The sequence below is a fragment of the Talpa occidentalis genome, unplaced genomic scaffold (assembly GCF_014898055.3).
Source record: "Talpa occidentalis isolate TD23 unplaced genomic scaffold, MPIMG_talOcc4v2.1 talOcc4.3, whole genome shotgun sequence".
In the NCBI taxonomy this organism is placed as follows: Eukaryota; Metazoa; Chordata; class Mammalia; order Eulipotyphla; family Talpidae; genus Talpa; species Talpa occidentalis.
In genome coordinates this window covers 18,895,296-18,912,994 of record NW_023603184.1, presented here as the reverse complement: position 1 = coordinate 18,912,994, position 17,699 = coordinate 18,895,296, and the positions used below count along the sequence as shown (strand labels likewise).

Genomic DNA, 17,699 nt, shown 5'->3' with positions numbered 1-17,699 from the left:
GGTGGGTGAGACAGGAGAGGTCTGCCACGCCATGTGGGTATCTCCCTGGCCAGCCAGGAATCAAACCCACACTGCAGAGGCTGTGGACAGTTTCACAGCGCTGTGCTCAACCTGCTGCACCAACGGGGAAGCCCAAGCTTGGTTCTTTTTGAAAGCTTAGGGAGAATCTGTTTATTCCTCTCCTTGCTTCTGGTGTTTTGGTAGCAATCTTTGGCATTCCTTGGCTTGTCAAAAAATCATCCCAATCTCTTCCATCACTTCCCATGGTGTTCTTCTGGTTTGTGAACATATTCCTACACCTTCCTCCACCCCACCCCTTCCTTTTTTTGTAAGAACACTAAGATATATTGAATTAGGGCCCACCTTAATAATCTCTTTGATTATCTGTAAATATTCTGTCTCCAAATAAGGTCACTTCTTGGGGGGACACAACTCAACCCCTAACACTTTAAGATAAAGTATACAGAGCCAGATTTAGGCAGCATCTAAACTCTGGGTTAAAACTATGTCAATTAATCGGGCCTCCCTGGTGGCACAAAGGTTAAAGTCTCAGCGCTATCAAGCGATCACCAGCCACTGAGGCATAAGTTCCATCCCAGGCCAGGGAATTACCCACATGGCGCAGCAGACCTCTCCTGTCTCGACCGCTGCTCCTCTTCTCAGCAGTGTATTTCAGTCAATCTGCTGGTTCTGTTCCCCATTCTGTCTCTGGTGAATCTTCTCACCTCCCCCCACCTCAGGCCTACACCCCGGTTCTTGTATGCACAAATAAATTCTTAAAAAAAAAATTGAAGGAATAAAGTTGACAAGTGTGTATTATCTTTTGCTGTGGATATAAAGTCAGTCTTAGATTTTACCTGGTTTTCTTTTCTAAGATTTATTTATGCATACAAGAACTGGGGTGCAGGTCACAGGTGTGGGGGGGGAGGTGTTGAAAGGATTCACCAGAGACAGAGCGGGGAGCAAAACAGGCAGATCTATTGACATACACTGCTGAGGGACATAGCAGGTGAGATAGGAGAGGTCTGCTGTGCCATGTGGGTAGCTCTCTGGCTGGCTGGGGATTGAACTCATGCTGCAGAGGCTGCAGATAGCTTCACAGTGCTGTGCTTAACCCCTTGCACCACCAGATGGTTTTCTAAACACACAAAGAACACACAAAATGTATAAAATATGGTTCACCACTTCATTATATTAAAACCAGAACAGAGAATATGACAAAACCTGAATTAGATTTAGAAAATATTGTTTTACTTAAATTTTGAAGAAACTGAGGGGCTAATGAGAAGTGCTTTTTGTTGTTACCTTGGTCCCCCGATACATTTTCAAGATTCTTATAAATTCATAATGGTACATTATGCCTCATGTTTCGTCAGGTACCATTTCTAGCAATCCATTTTCTGAAGCTAGGTCATAGTCTCTATACAAATTGTTTTTCTGACTGAACAAATCCCTTACTTGTACTTATTTTGTTATGAGTTTCATTCTGAATATGACTTCCATCCTTGACCCCAAGCTCCACTAATTTTTGATTTCCCTGAGTCTTTGATAAAGTTTATAAGCATAATTTAAAGGTTAGGTTTTTTGGCATAAAAAATAAGAACTTGATGATTTTAACTGACCATAGTGTCTTGTCCTGAAGCTATTTTCACATGAAACAGCAAGTAAGAGGACACTGTCATGCCCCTTTCCAAGGGCTTTACAGATAATAACAGAAGATTCTTACTACATAGATGAAGGAACTAAGGCACAGGGAAGGAACTTTTGTTAAAGTTATGTGGAAATGGTGAAGGTTCAAATCAGGGTAGTCAGGCTCCAGATTCTGAGCTCTTACTTCCATGCCATACTGCTTCTTAAAATAACACACAAGATTTTTTTCTGTTTTATTTTATGAAAGACAAAGCAAAATATAGGAGCCTTAACTTTCATTCCAGTAACCACCATAGATTTATGCTTGACCTCATTTAAGTTATTTCATATATAGCTTCTGAAACACATTTTTTGTTTAGTTATCAATTTTTCAAATCCAAAGAACAAGAATATAAATTTTTAATGTCTTTGAATCAGAATTGAATTGATAGATGAAATCACCTATTAAGGAAGTATTCAATTCATTTTGGTATTATAATTTTTTACCTTCAACTAAAGAACTAAAGTAGCACACACTGCTAATATTAAAAAAAAAAACAAAAACACTATGACTCGGTACTAATTGGGAAGTTCTTGAAAATTAATGAGCAAGTAATTTGTTTTTCTACAATTCGACAATTACAAAACTGTAACAACCTTTGAAGAAACACAATTAGTGAAATTTTAGACAATAAAATGTATGAAACCAGACTGTTACCAGAGGAGACAACAAAATGTAAGTTAGAAACTTCAGAAACATACATTTATTCAGGAAATACAATGATTAGAGTCCTTGATATTTCAATGATCATTCCACATTATAAAATATTTCACAATGTTTTCTTTTAAGTCTACACCACCAAGACATGCTGACATTCTTTTCAGATAGGCCATAACCATTTCTTCTATTAAATGTTATAATATAATATCCATTTAAATTGTAAACAAAGTACTTAAGTCAAACCACTTAAGTACGTGAGCAAAGTAACCTTCAAAAATTTGGAGGAGGAAGACAATTTTTAAAAAAACATTTGAGTTATGAAATTCAAAGAACCAGGCCAGTATAATCTAGTATTATACTAATGGATAAAGTGGCCATAGTAAGACAGCACATAATCATCAATGATAATATTTCTCATCGGCAATTTTTAAACATGCTTTCTCAAATAATAAACATTCATTTTTGTAAGCTTAAAAGGCAAAAGGGGGCAGAAAGATGCAAGACATTAAAAGCTTATATTTAAACTACTGGCAGGTTTTTTTTTTTTTTTAAAGGAATAAAATAGAAAAAAAGGTAGACTGTAATCATTTCCCAAATAAGGAAAGCCAAATACCTTTTATTACTAAAAAAAAAAAAAAAATTACTTAGAAATATAACCAAACCATTATATTTGGTGCTATTTAATAGTAGTTGTAAACTCAATATCCTATTTTGATACTTTCAAACACACTCCAGTGTAATTAGAGCATTTTATAAAAGGGAAAACTAGTGTTTCTCAACCCTGCATGTTCTTTAGAACCACCCGGAAAGCCTTAAGAAACTAAGCATTTGACTTCACCTTCAGAGACTCTGTTTTAGCTGGTGTGATTTAGCTGGTGATGAAACTCAGGTATCAATATTTTTAAAAGCTCTGCAGGGTGTTCTAATATGCAGTTAAGGCTGAGAATCACTGAGTCAACTCATTTTGCGATACCAAGAAAATAAATGGAACGGGTGGGGAGCAATACATATTTATAATTTACAAGTCAAACACCTGCTATATACTATGTTCCTATGCTCATGAGTCATACATTTATTTGTTAAGACAAATTCCCCTTCATTTTTCACTGTACTAACCACTACTGCACTCTTTGTCACTAAATGACTGAACTTTTCTATGGCCAGGATTTAAAATTCTGGGATACACTGTGAAAACTGCATTAATGAAAACAAACTACTGCTACTCATGCTCAACAGTAGCAAGCAAAACTACTGTATTTGGCTCCTTTAAGCTATCCTTATTTTAAGAATTATAAATAAGTGCCAACCCACACAAAGAACAGATTGTGGATTACTGTAGGAAAAAAAAAAAATAGCTTACTCAACTTACTTAGTTTCAACACCAAAAAAGATTTAACTTGGCTGAAAGTTCTGAAACAGCTGAGATACTGAACCAGGAAGCTATAATTTATAATGAAATGTTGACACGCCCTTAAAAGCTACTGCAGCTGTAGCTATACTAAAAAAGATTTCTTCAGGGTTTACTTACCCAGTAATGCAAGAATACAAGCATAACAATATTACTGTTTTTATATGCACCAATACCTCTCTTTAATATATAAAGCTCTACAACAAATACTTCTAAAAATTTTACAATTAAATTAAAATAAATCCATAATTATTCTATGCTACTTTGGTCTCAACATTTTAAAAACATCAATTTTGAAAATATACAATTTAATATGATCCTGTCAACAACAAGCACGTTTGTAGTGGACTAAAGACACATTCAACCATGCAATCCAGTGTTCAATACCTAAATGATAAATAACAATGCTGATTGACTTATATTCTGAAAATCATTGAAAACTGGAATAATCTTTTAACACTCACAGTGCTTTTCACAAACATGCAGAAAAAGTATACATTTCTATTCTTCCTGAAGGAATGTTACAAAACGCTCCCTTTTTATACAGGGTCAATAATGATGCTAAATTTCTTATATATTTCAATCCAGTATCCTCTTTTTAACATCTGTCACTTAAAAAACAAACATATGTTCTTGAAAATGAACTTCAACTTGCTTTTAAAAAGACCTCAGTCAGTCATACACTAATAGCTGCCTTTCAGTAAAATAGTGACATCCAGTGGACAAATGAAGGTATCTCTCTAAGTTTCCATCATCATATTTAAATCACTTTTGAACAGATCATCTCAAAATCCAACTATTTTAACATGAATGAGTTCTGACTCATTTTTATAAAGTCTTCAGATTTTTATGAACATATCAGCTCATAATTCCTATATACCTTAAATATATCCTTCTACCATCTTCCTATTTAAAAATCAATTCTTTATTACTGAGCTAGTTTTAAGTGTGAAACTCTTGAGGCTAGTGGGATTAAAAGTATCACTTTACTACTCTGCTTCCCTTTTTCCCACCACAAACTAACTGGCTCATCTCTAAGAATGGAAAGACCAAAATGTAAAAAATATACTTAAAGATGGAGAGCATTAAAAAAAATTTGTAAAAGATGAAACCTGAACTTATTTTTGCATTTGTAATTTATGCTATTACAAATAGAAAGAGATGTAATCAGTAATGCTAACACATTACATCTTCTTGTCTCAGTACTCAATTATGAAAGAATACGTATTTTAGCAATGATTGTTTTCAATATTTAAAAACTTGCTTTTACAAATCAGTATAAATGAATATTCATTATGTTTAAAGTAAAAAACTTCCACTGTGCTAGTTTATGACTTACCATTGATTATATATGTATGTTCAAAGTACAAAATGCAGCAGGGATGTTAACATTGATAGTGTAATGAACTGCTGTAGCCGAGACTGTATGCTTAATTTCCTGGAAAACCATGATGCAATTTTATAGGCTAAAAAAAACCAGAGTAAACAAAAAAAGAACTGGAGAACTGTTACTCTTAAATAAGTAGCCAAAGAAAGCAAACTTTTTTCCTAAAAAAAGATTAAGAATGTAAAAGTACATTTTAATATTAAAAAAGCATTTTTAAAAATCTATAACAACTTTATGACAAAATCTGCATTTGAAAAAGGCCTGTAAAAACAGAGGGACAGAATTGCCCTCATCACCTTTTACTTTTTCTTGTCAGAAAAAAGTGTATGCATCTCTGGAACCATAAATGATGTTAAAATAGGCATTTATAAAATGGCAAGGAGGATTTCACGGGAAGTTTGTTTTTTTACAATCATTGGCATTGCGGCCATCAGTAGGTCACAAGTAAAACTTCTCTAGCTAAAAGCAAAATGGAATAGAAAGTTTTGAGCTGCATTAGGTCTGTTGTCTGCGTTTTGCTGATCTCATTTTTTCAAAGCGTGATTCCATTTCTTCTAAGACCTTGGGTGTGTATCGCACCACTAATTTAACCTTTCCTTGCGCTGCTTTCAGTAGTTCTACGGCTTTTTCATGATGTTCTCCTTCAACGCTCTAAAAAAAACACACGCAATTAGTATCTAGTTTTGGAAGTAACTCAAAATATTTAAAAGTTGTAATGTATTATTCCAACACTGTAAACCTATAAAACAATCCTGCTTTATCATTTTAATCAGGGTATAATCCTGTTAAATCATACAGTGTGTGTATAGGAACTAGTTTTTAAGTTCCTAAATAACAAATACCAGTCTGTTATTGCACTAAGTCAGAAGTAAATCAAGCTACTGATGTTCTATAAAACTAAACTGAGGGCAAATTTCTCATTTAATGTTTTTAATGTTCTGTCTTAACTCCTTACTTTATAAAAATATCACTAAACATTGCTAATTTACATTGGAGAAAAGCAAACCATACTAAAAAGTGCTTTAAAAAGTATCACTGTATTAAATAGTAATGCCTAGGATTCCCCCAAGGGATTTCTAAACTATACAGTCTCTGTTTTTTTCCCTACATCTTATTTCTGTAACTCAAATGCACCACCAAGTGGTCATAACATATTACTACAAATAGAAAGAAAGTTCATCCTTACCACTCCATTAACAGAAAGGAGCTGATCTCCTCTCTTGAGGCCCCCATGTCTATCAGCAATTCCACCGGGAATTATTCGAGATATGTAGATTGGAGAGTTTTGTTCTTTGCCTCCCATAATATTGAATCCAAGGCCTTCTTCAGTTTTTGGTAACTCAACAACTCGAGGGTGAGAATGTCCTTCACTGGCAGCAAATGCAGCAACAGTAGCCTGAAAGGAAATTTTTCTTTTTTTTTTTGAAAGGAAATTTTTCTTGTTTAAAAATATACCCTTTGTTTACTTGGGTTCTTTTGTCTCTTAAAACATTCAAACCTTTGTGTTTGAATGCCCTCAACTTCTGGGGAAAGGTAAACTAGCAGTGGATTGTGTTTTAAGGAGAAGCAAGCAAACAAACCTTGGTACTATGTAAGACATGTTAAGATTGTTCAGGCTACTGCTGGTCCACCCAGTGCCTAGAACTTGTGTGTTGCGCTTGGCCAGAGGCTTGCTAGGCAGATGAACCATGAGCACGTGAGAGAGGAGCATACTTCCCCCAGTATGCCAGCTCTCCCGAGCTTTAGAGCTGAATAGCTTTGGGCAGGACAGAACTCACCCATATAATCTAAAAGGTGCTAGGACCCATTATGACTGCTGTTCTATTTGTACTACAAATTAAATGACTAAGTTGTTGGTGGCGCAGCTGGTAGAGCGCCGTGCTGTGAAGCTGTCCACAGCCTCTGCAATGCTGATTTGATTCCCGGCTGTCCAGGGAGGTGCCCACATGGCGCGGCAGACTCTCCTGTCTCGCTCGCTGCTCCCCTCAGCAGTGCTTTCGATCTGTCTGTCTGTTCTGCTCCCTGCTCTGTCTCTGGTGAATTCTCTGATCATCCTGCACCTCTGGCCTTAACCCCAGCTCTTGTATAAATAAATAAATCTTTCAAAAAAAAAAAGAAAGAACTCAATATCAAGAATGAGGTTACTTAAAACCAATGTGAAAGGTTTTGTTTTTTTGCTTTAACTTCATTATTACTAAAACCTCACAGAAGATGGGGTTCTTCAGTAACTTCAAATTTAGTCTAATTTAGACTAATTCTAACACAAAGCTGAAATATTTGGCTTCACTTGGCTTTTTAAGGTATTAAGTACCATTTTCTGTGATGGCCCAGGATACAAGAACAAAAAAGGCACGGGGAAGAGGAAAGAAATCAAGATTTGCTGAAGAGCACTATGTTCTAAGATTAACAGAGGCCTCATTTTACTAAGAGAATTAAGGCTCAAAAAATGATATGTCAGGAATTAAATGCAAGTTTCTGCAGGTTTTTCCTATTCTACCAAACTAAGTACGTATTTTTTTAAGGCACACCTTTTTAAGGTAACACTCTGTGTCAGATGTATTATATAGCTGACAACAGTGTATGCCACAGCATGCCTCCCATCAGAGGTCTAGTTACCATCCAATCAACCCCCTCTATCTGTTCCACCCACCACCTACCTTTTTCTACTCTGGTAACTACCATTCTATTGTCAGAATCAAAGCATGTATTTTTCTTTTGATTTTCTTCGTCTGTCTTCCAGGAGTGAAATTGTATAGAATTTGTCTTTCAACTTCTCAATATTTCACTTAGTATAACCTCTTCAATGTGCATCAAAGTTGTCACAAGGGGCAAAAATTCAACTTTTCTCCATAGCCGAGCAGTTTTCCATTGTATATTTATAACCAAATGACTGTATTCAAATTCAAAACTTTCTTTTGTGAAACAGTTAACTATAAAAGAAAAATTACTTACTCATGACCAATTCTAGTATAAGTCACCTATTGTTGGTAATAACTTATTCTAATCATATATGATGGCCACTGAGGACAATGTTTGGATTTGAGAAACACTTAGAAAAGCATATAAAGCTACCATTTGCAACGCCAAAGAGGTAATTACGCTTGACCATAAGAGTCAAGGTATAAGAGAAAGCAAAGAGCAACCTCAGGGCATTCTCCAGTTCTACGAGCTACTATTTATGTGGTTTGAGGCAAATAATCTAACTTGATGCTTCCTCACCAATAAAATGATCATCTATATCTCAGAATTTTGATGAAAATTTACATAATGAATAACAATGTACCTATAACAACTATGTGTTATGTGACAGGTATTACTGTCTACAAGTGTATTTCTAACACATTACCTAAACTGTATGATTCTATCATATAAAAGGTATGACAAAATACCTTTTGTAAAGTTAATTTAAAAATGTCCTATTTCTAGGTACTTGAGAAGTTTCATGTAGTTTGAAAGACACTCTAAGTTATTTTCCAAAATAAGCTTATTATGAATTAAATAAGCTTATTAATAAATTAACATATTTTAAACTTGACTCACAAAGAATTCTCTCACTCTTAGTAAATGAAAAAACAAACCTTTGCAGTTGCATTCGCTCTCACTTCGGGACTGCTACTGATGTCCACAGTCTCATAGACATGCTCATACACCTGTAAAATCCAAAGTTATCATCGTGATTTTAAATCTCAGAACACACCATGTTTGAGTTCTCTGTGAAGTCAATGAATGTGTAAAAATTTTCGGCAAAGTTATCATCTTTGTAAAATGTTTTTCTATCAGGAACTCCAAAAACGCAAGAGTTCTAACGTCTTTCTAACATTCAATTTCTTAAGAAATTCTGAACTCAAATTTGTTTACCTAGTTCGATCAAGTTTTTAATAAATTTTAATCCCATTTACTCACCTCTCTTACAGCATTGCAGAATTCACTTTGAAGAACTCTTTGTAAAGCCTGCAGTTTCTGTGGTGGTACTTCTCCACTTCTTTGCAGTTTTTCCAACAATTCAATTGCTCTACAAATATCTAAATTTAAACACACACACACTGATAGGTAATTTTTTTGAAGTTTTTCTGAATGTCTATCTAACAGTACAGCAGTCAAGATTCCTTCCTTCAGGACTACCACGAAATAAGAAGGCAAGGTGGAAAAGCAGCATAAGATTGTGAGCTTATGTGTGGAGGTGGGGAAGTGAGGAGGTGTGTGTATACTTACTTATGGTGAGTGGTAATATAAAATCTGAGAATGCTAAATTTTATAGCAGATTAGGAATACTGACACTGTACAGTATAAAATCTGAAAAACAGCATTTTTCAGAGATATAGATAAACTCAAGATAGTACTAAATACCACAGGAAAAGGAGTGGGGCTCAAATCTGATAGACACACGAACACTGTACTGCCTCTGAAAAGCTGACAATTTTATCAGGAACTATTCAGTCAATAAAAATTTACCTATCATTATTAGCAACCAACTCACTGAGAAAACAAAACATGCGTTAATCAAACAACTGTACATTTCCCAAAAGAACACACAGCATATATGAAGATATAAACTATTCAATAACAGATGCATTATGTGGTAAGGACATATTTAATATAACAGTATAACTGAATGAAATTAATAAGTCTATTTTCAACTTTGGATCATTGACACAATGTTTTAATTAAAACAAGGTCAAATACATGTTTAAAAATAGAAAAAAATACTGTTAGTTTTGTTACTTTGGTTTTAACACTAGCTTTGTGATCTTGGGGACAAATTATTTAATCTCCCCATTGTTTCAATTTCTGTATTGTAAAATGGAAACAACAGTACTTTCCTCATAAGAACTACTTTACAACTAAACCAAAAAATATACGGAAAGGGCATGGCATACAGCAAGCATAAATGTTATGTTACACTGGCAGCAATTAATCATAAGAAATATGAAGGGTGCCTACACATTTACATAAATTTATTAAGCATGTTAGGGAGGGTAAGTATTTTATGAATTAAGAAATTTTCATAAGATTCGGCGTCATGTTACAACTCTGTTAAGGACTATCTCTACTTTGACTCCTCTGCCCAACCTGTTTTTGCACTCAAGGGGCACAGAGAACCTATTCTTCTACTCCTAGCTCCCTTTTGTCTAAGTGGTAGAAACTTTGAATTTTATATTATACTGAAGGACCTAAACAATTTCTTTTATAATATTAGCATAGCCTTCTTTGTGCTTGCAGCTGGAAAACCACGAAAATGTATTTTTTTTTCAAATTTAGGAAACAAAACCTTAAACTTATATTAAGTAAATGCAAGGGAAATAAACTTTGACCTTTCTGATTTCCCACCACCAAATGGCCAATGCCAACACCAACGGCTGTTAATAAATTATTTTGATTTACAAAGTGACAAAACATTAAGCTCTACAAAAATATCCAATTAAAAAGTTGAAACAGCAAAATACCCTTTACTGAACCTTGACTAGCTAATATGTGCTCAAATGTGTTCCACTGATCCTGTTTTGATGCTTCTGCAAGCATTCAGGATCGTCATCACAAGCACTAATTTTTATACTGCTGAGTTTTTTTTTTTTGTTTTTTAAAAATTTTTTTTTTTTTTAAGATTTATTTATACAAGCACTGGGTACAGTCAGAAGCACGAGAGGGTGAGAGAATTCACCAGAGCCAGAGCAGGGAGCAGAGCAGGCAGAAGGACCAAGGTACACTGCTGAGGGGAGCAGCGGGCGGCAGGAGAGGTCTGCGCGCCATGCGGGACCCTCCTCCGGTGGCCGGGGAGCAGCCGGGGAGCAGCCGGGGAGCAGCCGGGGAGCAGCTGGGGATCAAACCGGCGCCGCAGAGGCTGCAGGCAGCTTCGCAACTCAGCGCTCAACCGCTGCGCTACCAGGGGAGGCCCTATACTGCTGAGTTTGTTGTTAAAGTCTGTTAACAAAATTCCAAACAGTCAGAGTTGATATAATCTGACTTTCTATGACAACAATCACTAATTCATCCTTCTAAGGTGCTGAGCATTCTTTGAAACTCTGAAACAGAAGGAAAAAAAAAAAAAAAAAAGACAAAAACCCACCCAGTAAACCCAAAACCATGACTACCAAAACAAAATGTCAATGGTGAAGCTCCACATTTTATGCTGCACTTAAAAATATAAAAGACTGCAACATGTCAGAAGCCTACAACTGGCTTTCAATGAAAAGCACCCACTCCTGTTTAACACCAAACAGATCTTTTCCCATGTACAAAGCATAATGACACTGTGCTCAGGAGGAAGAGGTCACAGGCTTAGGTCAAACTTATCAAGTGTTCCCAGAGTAGCTACTCCCTTGTCAAAAATGATGCTTTAATTAGTGGTCTGGTAGGTTGGAGAGAAACAATGTCACTTATAAAGAGGCTTACAGATAATGAATACCATAATGAATAAACAAAATTAAAATAAGCAATCCTTTGTGGAACGAATTAGAAAAAGTTTCTCTACAGTATTTCTAAAAATTTATTTCCTTCTTAAAAATTTATTTCCTTCTTATTACTTAACATTCAGACTGTAACTGCAAGTGTTATTATTTACCAGATAGTTTCAATATCCATTCTATACTAGTGTGCTACTGGTATTTAAAATGTTTAGTTCGTACTTGCTGACACTTAGCAGTGACTTCTAATATCGGTGTGTCAAAAGCACATCAGAAATCACTGGAAATAAAGAAACTGGAGCGGAAAAAGTGGAATGCTGAAAATCTGTTACAGGGCCCTCACAGGAGCACAGCTATGCATTTTCCACAGGCTTTTCGGTTTCCACTCAGCAAAACAGACCTTATTTTCCTCGACAGTTTATTCTAAAACGTAAGCAACCGGTCGGACACCAATTGCAGGGTTTGTAAAGAAGGGAAAAGAATGCACTTTCAAGTATTTAACAACTACCACGATTCCATCAGGTTATATAATCTGCCCAAGAACACATCCGTAGGATTGTTTTTAAAGCACCTTCTCCGTACCTGGGAGAGGCACCAAAGCCAGGAAAACACCCCAACAGAAATACAAGTAACGTTGGAGTTTGTGCAAAAAATAGGGGGAAGGAGGTTTCCGTGTGAATGCGCTGTCTGTCCAGGGTGGGGGTGAAAGCGGGGACACCCACTTGATCGCGTACAATACGGGCAGTGCGTATAGTCTGTCCGAACTGGGCGTGCAGTGTTTGCTCCTCAGGTTGACACGTCTCTGCACACAGCCTCTCCCACACCCACCGCGGGAGCGCGCCTGCAGCAAGTGACTGCGAACCGGTGATGTATAATAGTGCCGGGCCCCCAGGCACAGACGAGGGGTCTGGGAAGCGTCCAGAAATCGCCAGCGCCCTCCCTGGGGTCGGACGCTACGACGTCGGCAGTTACCGCGCTAGCTCGAGGAACAGCCTGGCTTCGGGTGTCGGAGCCTGGCCGCCCCTCCACCCGCCCTCGGCGGCACGGCACTCCTCCACCCACGCCACCCACTTCGGTCCAGCCTCGGCCGCACTCACCCCTCTCCAGCCGCACCGGTTCCCCCAGCGCCGCCATCTTGTCCCTTTGCCTGCAGACCCACAGGAAATGACGACAAAAGGGCTGCGGTGGAGGGGCGGGGCCTACGGGGCGGGGCCTAGCGGGAAGCGGACTAGGCTAGAGCCGCCAGTATCGCGAGAGCGGGAACCGCGGTGGCGGGGTGGTTGGCGGCTGCGCGGGCCCAGGGTGATGAGGCAGCTGGGTGCCGAGCTCCTTCGGCGGGTCGAAGGTTCTGGAATCATGTGCCCCCCCCCCCCCCAAAGTTGAAAAGAGCCATGTCCTGACTCAAGCTTCTTCCCTTGGGGTTCACTTCGTTATCCCACTCGTTTCGAACCCTTCTCTACCCTTGGAAGCTTCTGGATTCTTGTCCCAGCTTGACTACAATGGCGTTGAGTTTGGACAGTTCGTTTGAACCGCTTGGGGCCTCGGTTTCCCCATCTGTGCGACGAAGAGTCCTCTTTTCCATTAAATTCTGGGATTAAACCCACCTGTATAGACGGGGTATTGTAAACTCTGTGTCTGACAACACTGAATTGATTTTAAAAATTACTTTCAAGTCTGTTTGAAAGAAGGACTGGGAAGAACAAAAGGTGTGAAGCACTTGGGTGAGCGAGAGAAACAAGGCACTCAGGGCACATCAAAGAAACAATTTTTAAAAGCTTGTCTGAAATCGGACGTAAATGAAATATGAAGTAAATGATATTGTTCCATTGCCGATTCTTAGGGCCACTTTTGAAAATTTTATGCACCCTGAGAAAACGTAGTTCTTAATTTATTTTTTTAAAATAAATTTTATTTTTATATTCCCCATACAATTACAATCCCCTTATTTTGACCCCAATCCCTCCCCGCCCCAACCACCCATAAAGTTTTTTGTTGATTTTGATTTTCACTTTCTTATAGTTATTCATTTTCCTGGTCCCTTATTTAAGTTTTCTAGACTCCTGCTATGAGTGAGACCATCCGGTATTCGTAGTTCTTAATTTAAATGAAATAGTTGCAAGTTCTGTTCTGTGCTGGTAATATACGGTTTTCAACACTTCATGACAAAATTGTTTTAACAATCTCCTGATTGCTCCAGACCCACTCTTTCCATTCAGTTATATTTTCTTTTAACCTATCATAAATATCACCGTTATACACTTCTCCCCTTGAACCCTGATTTCATCATCAGTGATTTCTCTTTAAAAACTTTAAATGGTTTCTCCCGTTTCCTATTCTAAAGCGTTGCATTCTCAGACCCTTATTCACCCATTTAACCTTGCTTCTCATTTATCCCTCAAGTGCCACCACCACTTGCTAGTCCAGATGGTATAGTCAAAACCAAGTTTATTTTGTTTCCAAGTCTTCACTTGTGCTGCTCTTATGTGGAATGTTCTTCTTTTTCTTCTCCAATTCTCCAAATGCTATACCCTCCAAACTAAACTCACCCTCCAGGTCACTGAGGACACGCCACTTCTACTACGCTCTTTTCTTCATACTGTGCTTTGAGTACTAACGGCCTCATACTCTGCAAATAGCGCTGTTGTGCTTATCTCTTATACATTATTCTACTACAAATGTGTTCAAGAAACATTTATTGAATGCCTAATGTCTACCAGTTGCCTTGCTAGGTAGTGAGGTTATCACTTGAAGCAAGTCAACTACAGACATTTGCCCTTATTTCTTAAAATATTTTTTCTTTTTTTTTTTGAGATTTATTTATGCATACAAGAACTGGTGTACAGGCCAGAGGTGTAGGGGGTGAGAGGATTCCCCAGAGATAGAGTGGGGAACAGAACAGGCAGATTGACTGAGGTACACTGCTGGGGGGAGCAGCAGGCAAGTCAGGAGAGGTCTGCTGTGCCAGATGGGTTTCTCCCTGGCCAGCCGGGGATCGAACTCATGTTGCAGAGGCTATAGATAGCTTCATAGTTTGCGTCTTAACCCCTTGTGCCACCAGGGAGGCCCCTTAAAATATCTTCCAGCTTCTCTCCATAGGTGACTCCACTTAAGTATATATCCTGCTGCTTCTATTGTCTTAAAACTCCCTGATGCTCATTTCATTTTGTTTTATTTCAACCTTTTCTGTTTTTCTTTTTTCAACATCTAATATTCTCTTAATCTCTAGCTCATTTTTCATTTCAGATATTATAGTCTTATCTCTAGCAGTTCCATTTTGTGTGTTTCTGCATGCATTTTTCCCTCTCCTTAGTTAACATGTTCAGTCTTTCCTCTTGAACACATAAAATTATAATAACTTTAATATCTATGTCTACTAGTTCTATCATTTGTGCCATTGCAGACACTTTTTCCATTGATTGATTTTTCTCCTCATTATGCCTCATAATTTCCTGCTTCTTACATGACTGGTAATTTGTTATATCTACATAGGATGTCGAGTATTGCAAACTTAAATTTTTTGAGTCCTGGATATTTTTGTATTCTTATATTAATTTTTGTTTTGAAATGCAGATAGGATACTTGAAAATGATTTTGTGTTTTTGAGGCTTGTTTTTAGACTTCATGAGTTGTAACCTGTTTAGTCTTTTGTGAAGAGCTGTGTCTCACCACTGAGACAATACCTCAAGTCCCATGAATATTGTGGTTCTACCCTGAATGGCAGGGATAGGAGCTATTCTCATGAGCTAGGATTGTGGATTGTTTGCCATTCTTCTTTTGAATGATCTTTTCTCTGTCCTCAGGAACTTTTAATACATATAATCATAATGAAATTTCAGAATTCCAGGCATAAGTAGATCCTAAAATTTTTCAGAAAGAATAAAAAGGCGGGCCTCCCTGGTGCGTAAGGGGTTAAGCACAGCACTATGAAGCAATCCGAAGCCTCTGCAGCACGAGTTCGATCCCCTGGCTGGCCAGGGAGCAACCCATATGACGCAGCAGACCTCTCCTGACTCGCCCAATGATCCCCTCAGCAGTGTATTCCAGTCAATCTGCCTGTTCTTCTCCCCACTCTGTCTCTGGTGAATCCTCTCACCCCCCCATCTCTGGCCTGTCCCCCAGCTCTTGTATGCATAAATAAATAAATCTTTAAAAAAAAAAGAAAGAATAAAAAGGCATATTTTAATAATTGGGAATCAGAATAGATTAATTATTTAAACATAGGTAAGGAAGAAAAAATTTTCAGAGGAAGATATGATTCCATTAACAAACAACCAATTTGTATTCAACATACACCATAAATGAAAGAATCAGCTAACTTGTAAAGAGATATTGCCTAAAATGCCCCTCCTTAATTAATATACCTTGAAGTATCAGAGTTGGGAGAGACCTTGAGAGTCCAACTCCTTCACTGCAGAAGTAGAGCTGCTTTTGCTTGTAAGCTTTTGCCAGATATTGAATCACCAGGCTTCCTAATCCAGAACTGCTCTCTCTTCCTGTGGAAGAACTCCTTTCCACCTGTTGCTTCCTCATGTTACTTCCTGCCTCAGAGAAGAAGAAGAATAGATAGGAAGTCAAATCCCAGTCAAAGTTATTTTGTGCAAATTTAGTTCTTCTATAAAAACAAAGTCCTAAGTAGCTGCTATAGAATGATAGTTTTCTTAACCCATGCCATTACAAATGCAATGGACTAAGACAGCATCGAGTAAAAGGGTAGGGGAAACTTAAGGGTAGGAGTCTATATAGAGAAGCTCCGAAATGGTAAGTAATATGAGGAAGCCAGATATGCTAAGTAGAATGTTTTACTATTTTATGGTCTGTCACACTCTACACAAATAGGTGCTACTATATGGGATAGATATTTAGAACAGTTGCATCTTACTGCAGAAAAAAATTACTCGTCAGTAAAATAATCTATGCAGCCCTCTATTAGTACAGCTAAAGCTAAAGCTTCTGTCTTCTTTCTTTTTCCAGTAAAGTTTGGTGCAATATACTCAGCAAGTAAAATTTTAGATAACTGATTTCCTTTATTTGAAGTGAATATTATGAATTGTAAATTAGCCTGCTTTTAAAGTAAACAGTTGATCTAATCAAATACAACGGTATGGGGAAATCTCTTCAAGAACACCTTTTGAATGAATCACAGATGTCAGGTCAGAACGCAAAACCCCACCTTGGAATACAAGAGATCTAAAGTAAACCCTACTTTTTGTTGGGATGAGTTACAGATTATAATAAAGAAAGGGTTTACTTTTTGAATGTCAATTGTTTCATCATCACTCTACAGTACATGTAAAGGCACAGATTGATGCATTTTTCTGGCATCTTCCTGACGCACCCTTGCCCTAAATAAATCTGTTTGCCAGGATCTTGTCGCTTAAATTAGCCATCTCAAACTCTTGGTCCTGCCAACACAGGCAATTGTGCCAATGTTCTCAGCATCTACTGGCACACGAGCTGTTGCCTTTTCTTTGGCTTTCCATTTGTACCTGGGGCCATCATCCTTCCTTCACGAGACAGTGGTCTGGCTTCTGTGTCCCTGAGACAGACTTCAGGATTGGTTGGACTCACTCTAGTTCTCTCCAGGGTGTGCATCCTGCATGATGTATTTTCAGCCACACAATATACTGTTCAAAATTTGTCATGCACATACTTGCAGATTGGCAGAGCCACCTGCCAGAGATGAGAACCTTTTAAGTTGTTGTCAAACGTCATAAAATGTGTTCCATGATTAATTTTGTGGGCACAGATTGGTTTTTGCACAGAGTCCAAAATTTGGGATATGTCACAGTGACTAAATGGCAGCGGCATGCTGAATGAATTTGGAATTTGTTTTGTCAAGTGTGGGAGCAGGCACACAGATGGGCTTTATTCCAGTGGTGCCGCTTGGAATTCTCATTATAGCAATGATGTCACTTGTCACGTGGAGTGGGTGAAAATGCTGCCAAATAATGGAGAAAGCCAGGCAAATAACAAAGGACATGGGCCAAGGGAAAGGGCTTATGATTGCATAGGAAGCTTCCACTACTAACTGACCTCTACTTAAAGGATATAAACATGTGTCAAGGCTTCCAAAATATAGGCAGAAAAGGAAACTTCCATATAACCTAGGAAGTTGTCATTTCACAAAGAAGACCAAGTAGAGCAAATATGTCC

General features: G+C 37.8%; 1 protein-coding gene across 2 annotated transcripts; it reads right to left on the bottom strand.

The window, feature by feature from the left end:
• Window positions 1-1,256: 1,256 nt before the first annotated feature.
• Window positions 1,257-17,041, bottom strand: LIN7C (lin-7 homolog C, crumbs cell polarity complex component). 2 transcript variants are annotated; one of them, XM_037522547.2, is made up of 6 exons: window positions 17,033-17,041; window positions 15,908-16,084; window positions 9,049-9,167; window positions 8,724-8,795; window positions 6,332-6,541; window positions 1,257-5,796 (listed from the first exon to the last, which is right to left on the bottom strand). In XM_037522547.2, exons 2-6 carry the CDS (start codon window positions 16,074-16,076, stop codon window positions 5,641-5,643), a joined length of 726 nt encoding a protein of 241 aa, XP_037378444.1. In that variant the 5' UTR covers window positions 16,077-16,084; window positions 17,033-17,041; the 3' UTR covers window positions 1,257-5,640. The 2 variants fall into 2 exon arrangements, with proteins under 2 accessions (XP_037378444.1, XP_037378445.1); XM_037522548.2 differs by lacking the exons at window positions 15,908-16,084; window positions 17,033-17,041 and adding an exon at window positions 12,644-12,701 and having other exon boundaries at window positions 1,262-5,796.
• Window positions 17,042-17,699: the final 658 nt, after the last annotated feature.

Bases quoted from the DNA above. Each gene is read 5' to 3' on its own strand.
- LIN7C (XM_037522547.2), bottom strand. From the start codon at position 16,076: ATGAGGAAGCAACAGGTGGAAAGGAGTTCTTCCACAGGAAGAGAGAGC. The intron at 9,168-15,907 runs GTATATTAATTA...GTTTAAATTTAG, and splicing joins CCCAACTCTGATACTTCAAG to ATATTTGTAGAGCAATTGAA. The intron at 5,797-6,331 runs GTAAGGATGAAC...TGTTTTTTTTAG, and splicing joins TCCTTTCTGTTAATGGAGTG to AGCGTTGAAGGAGAACATCA.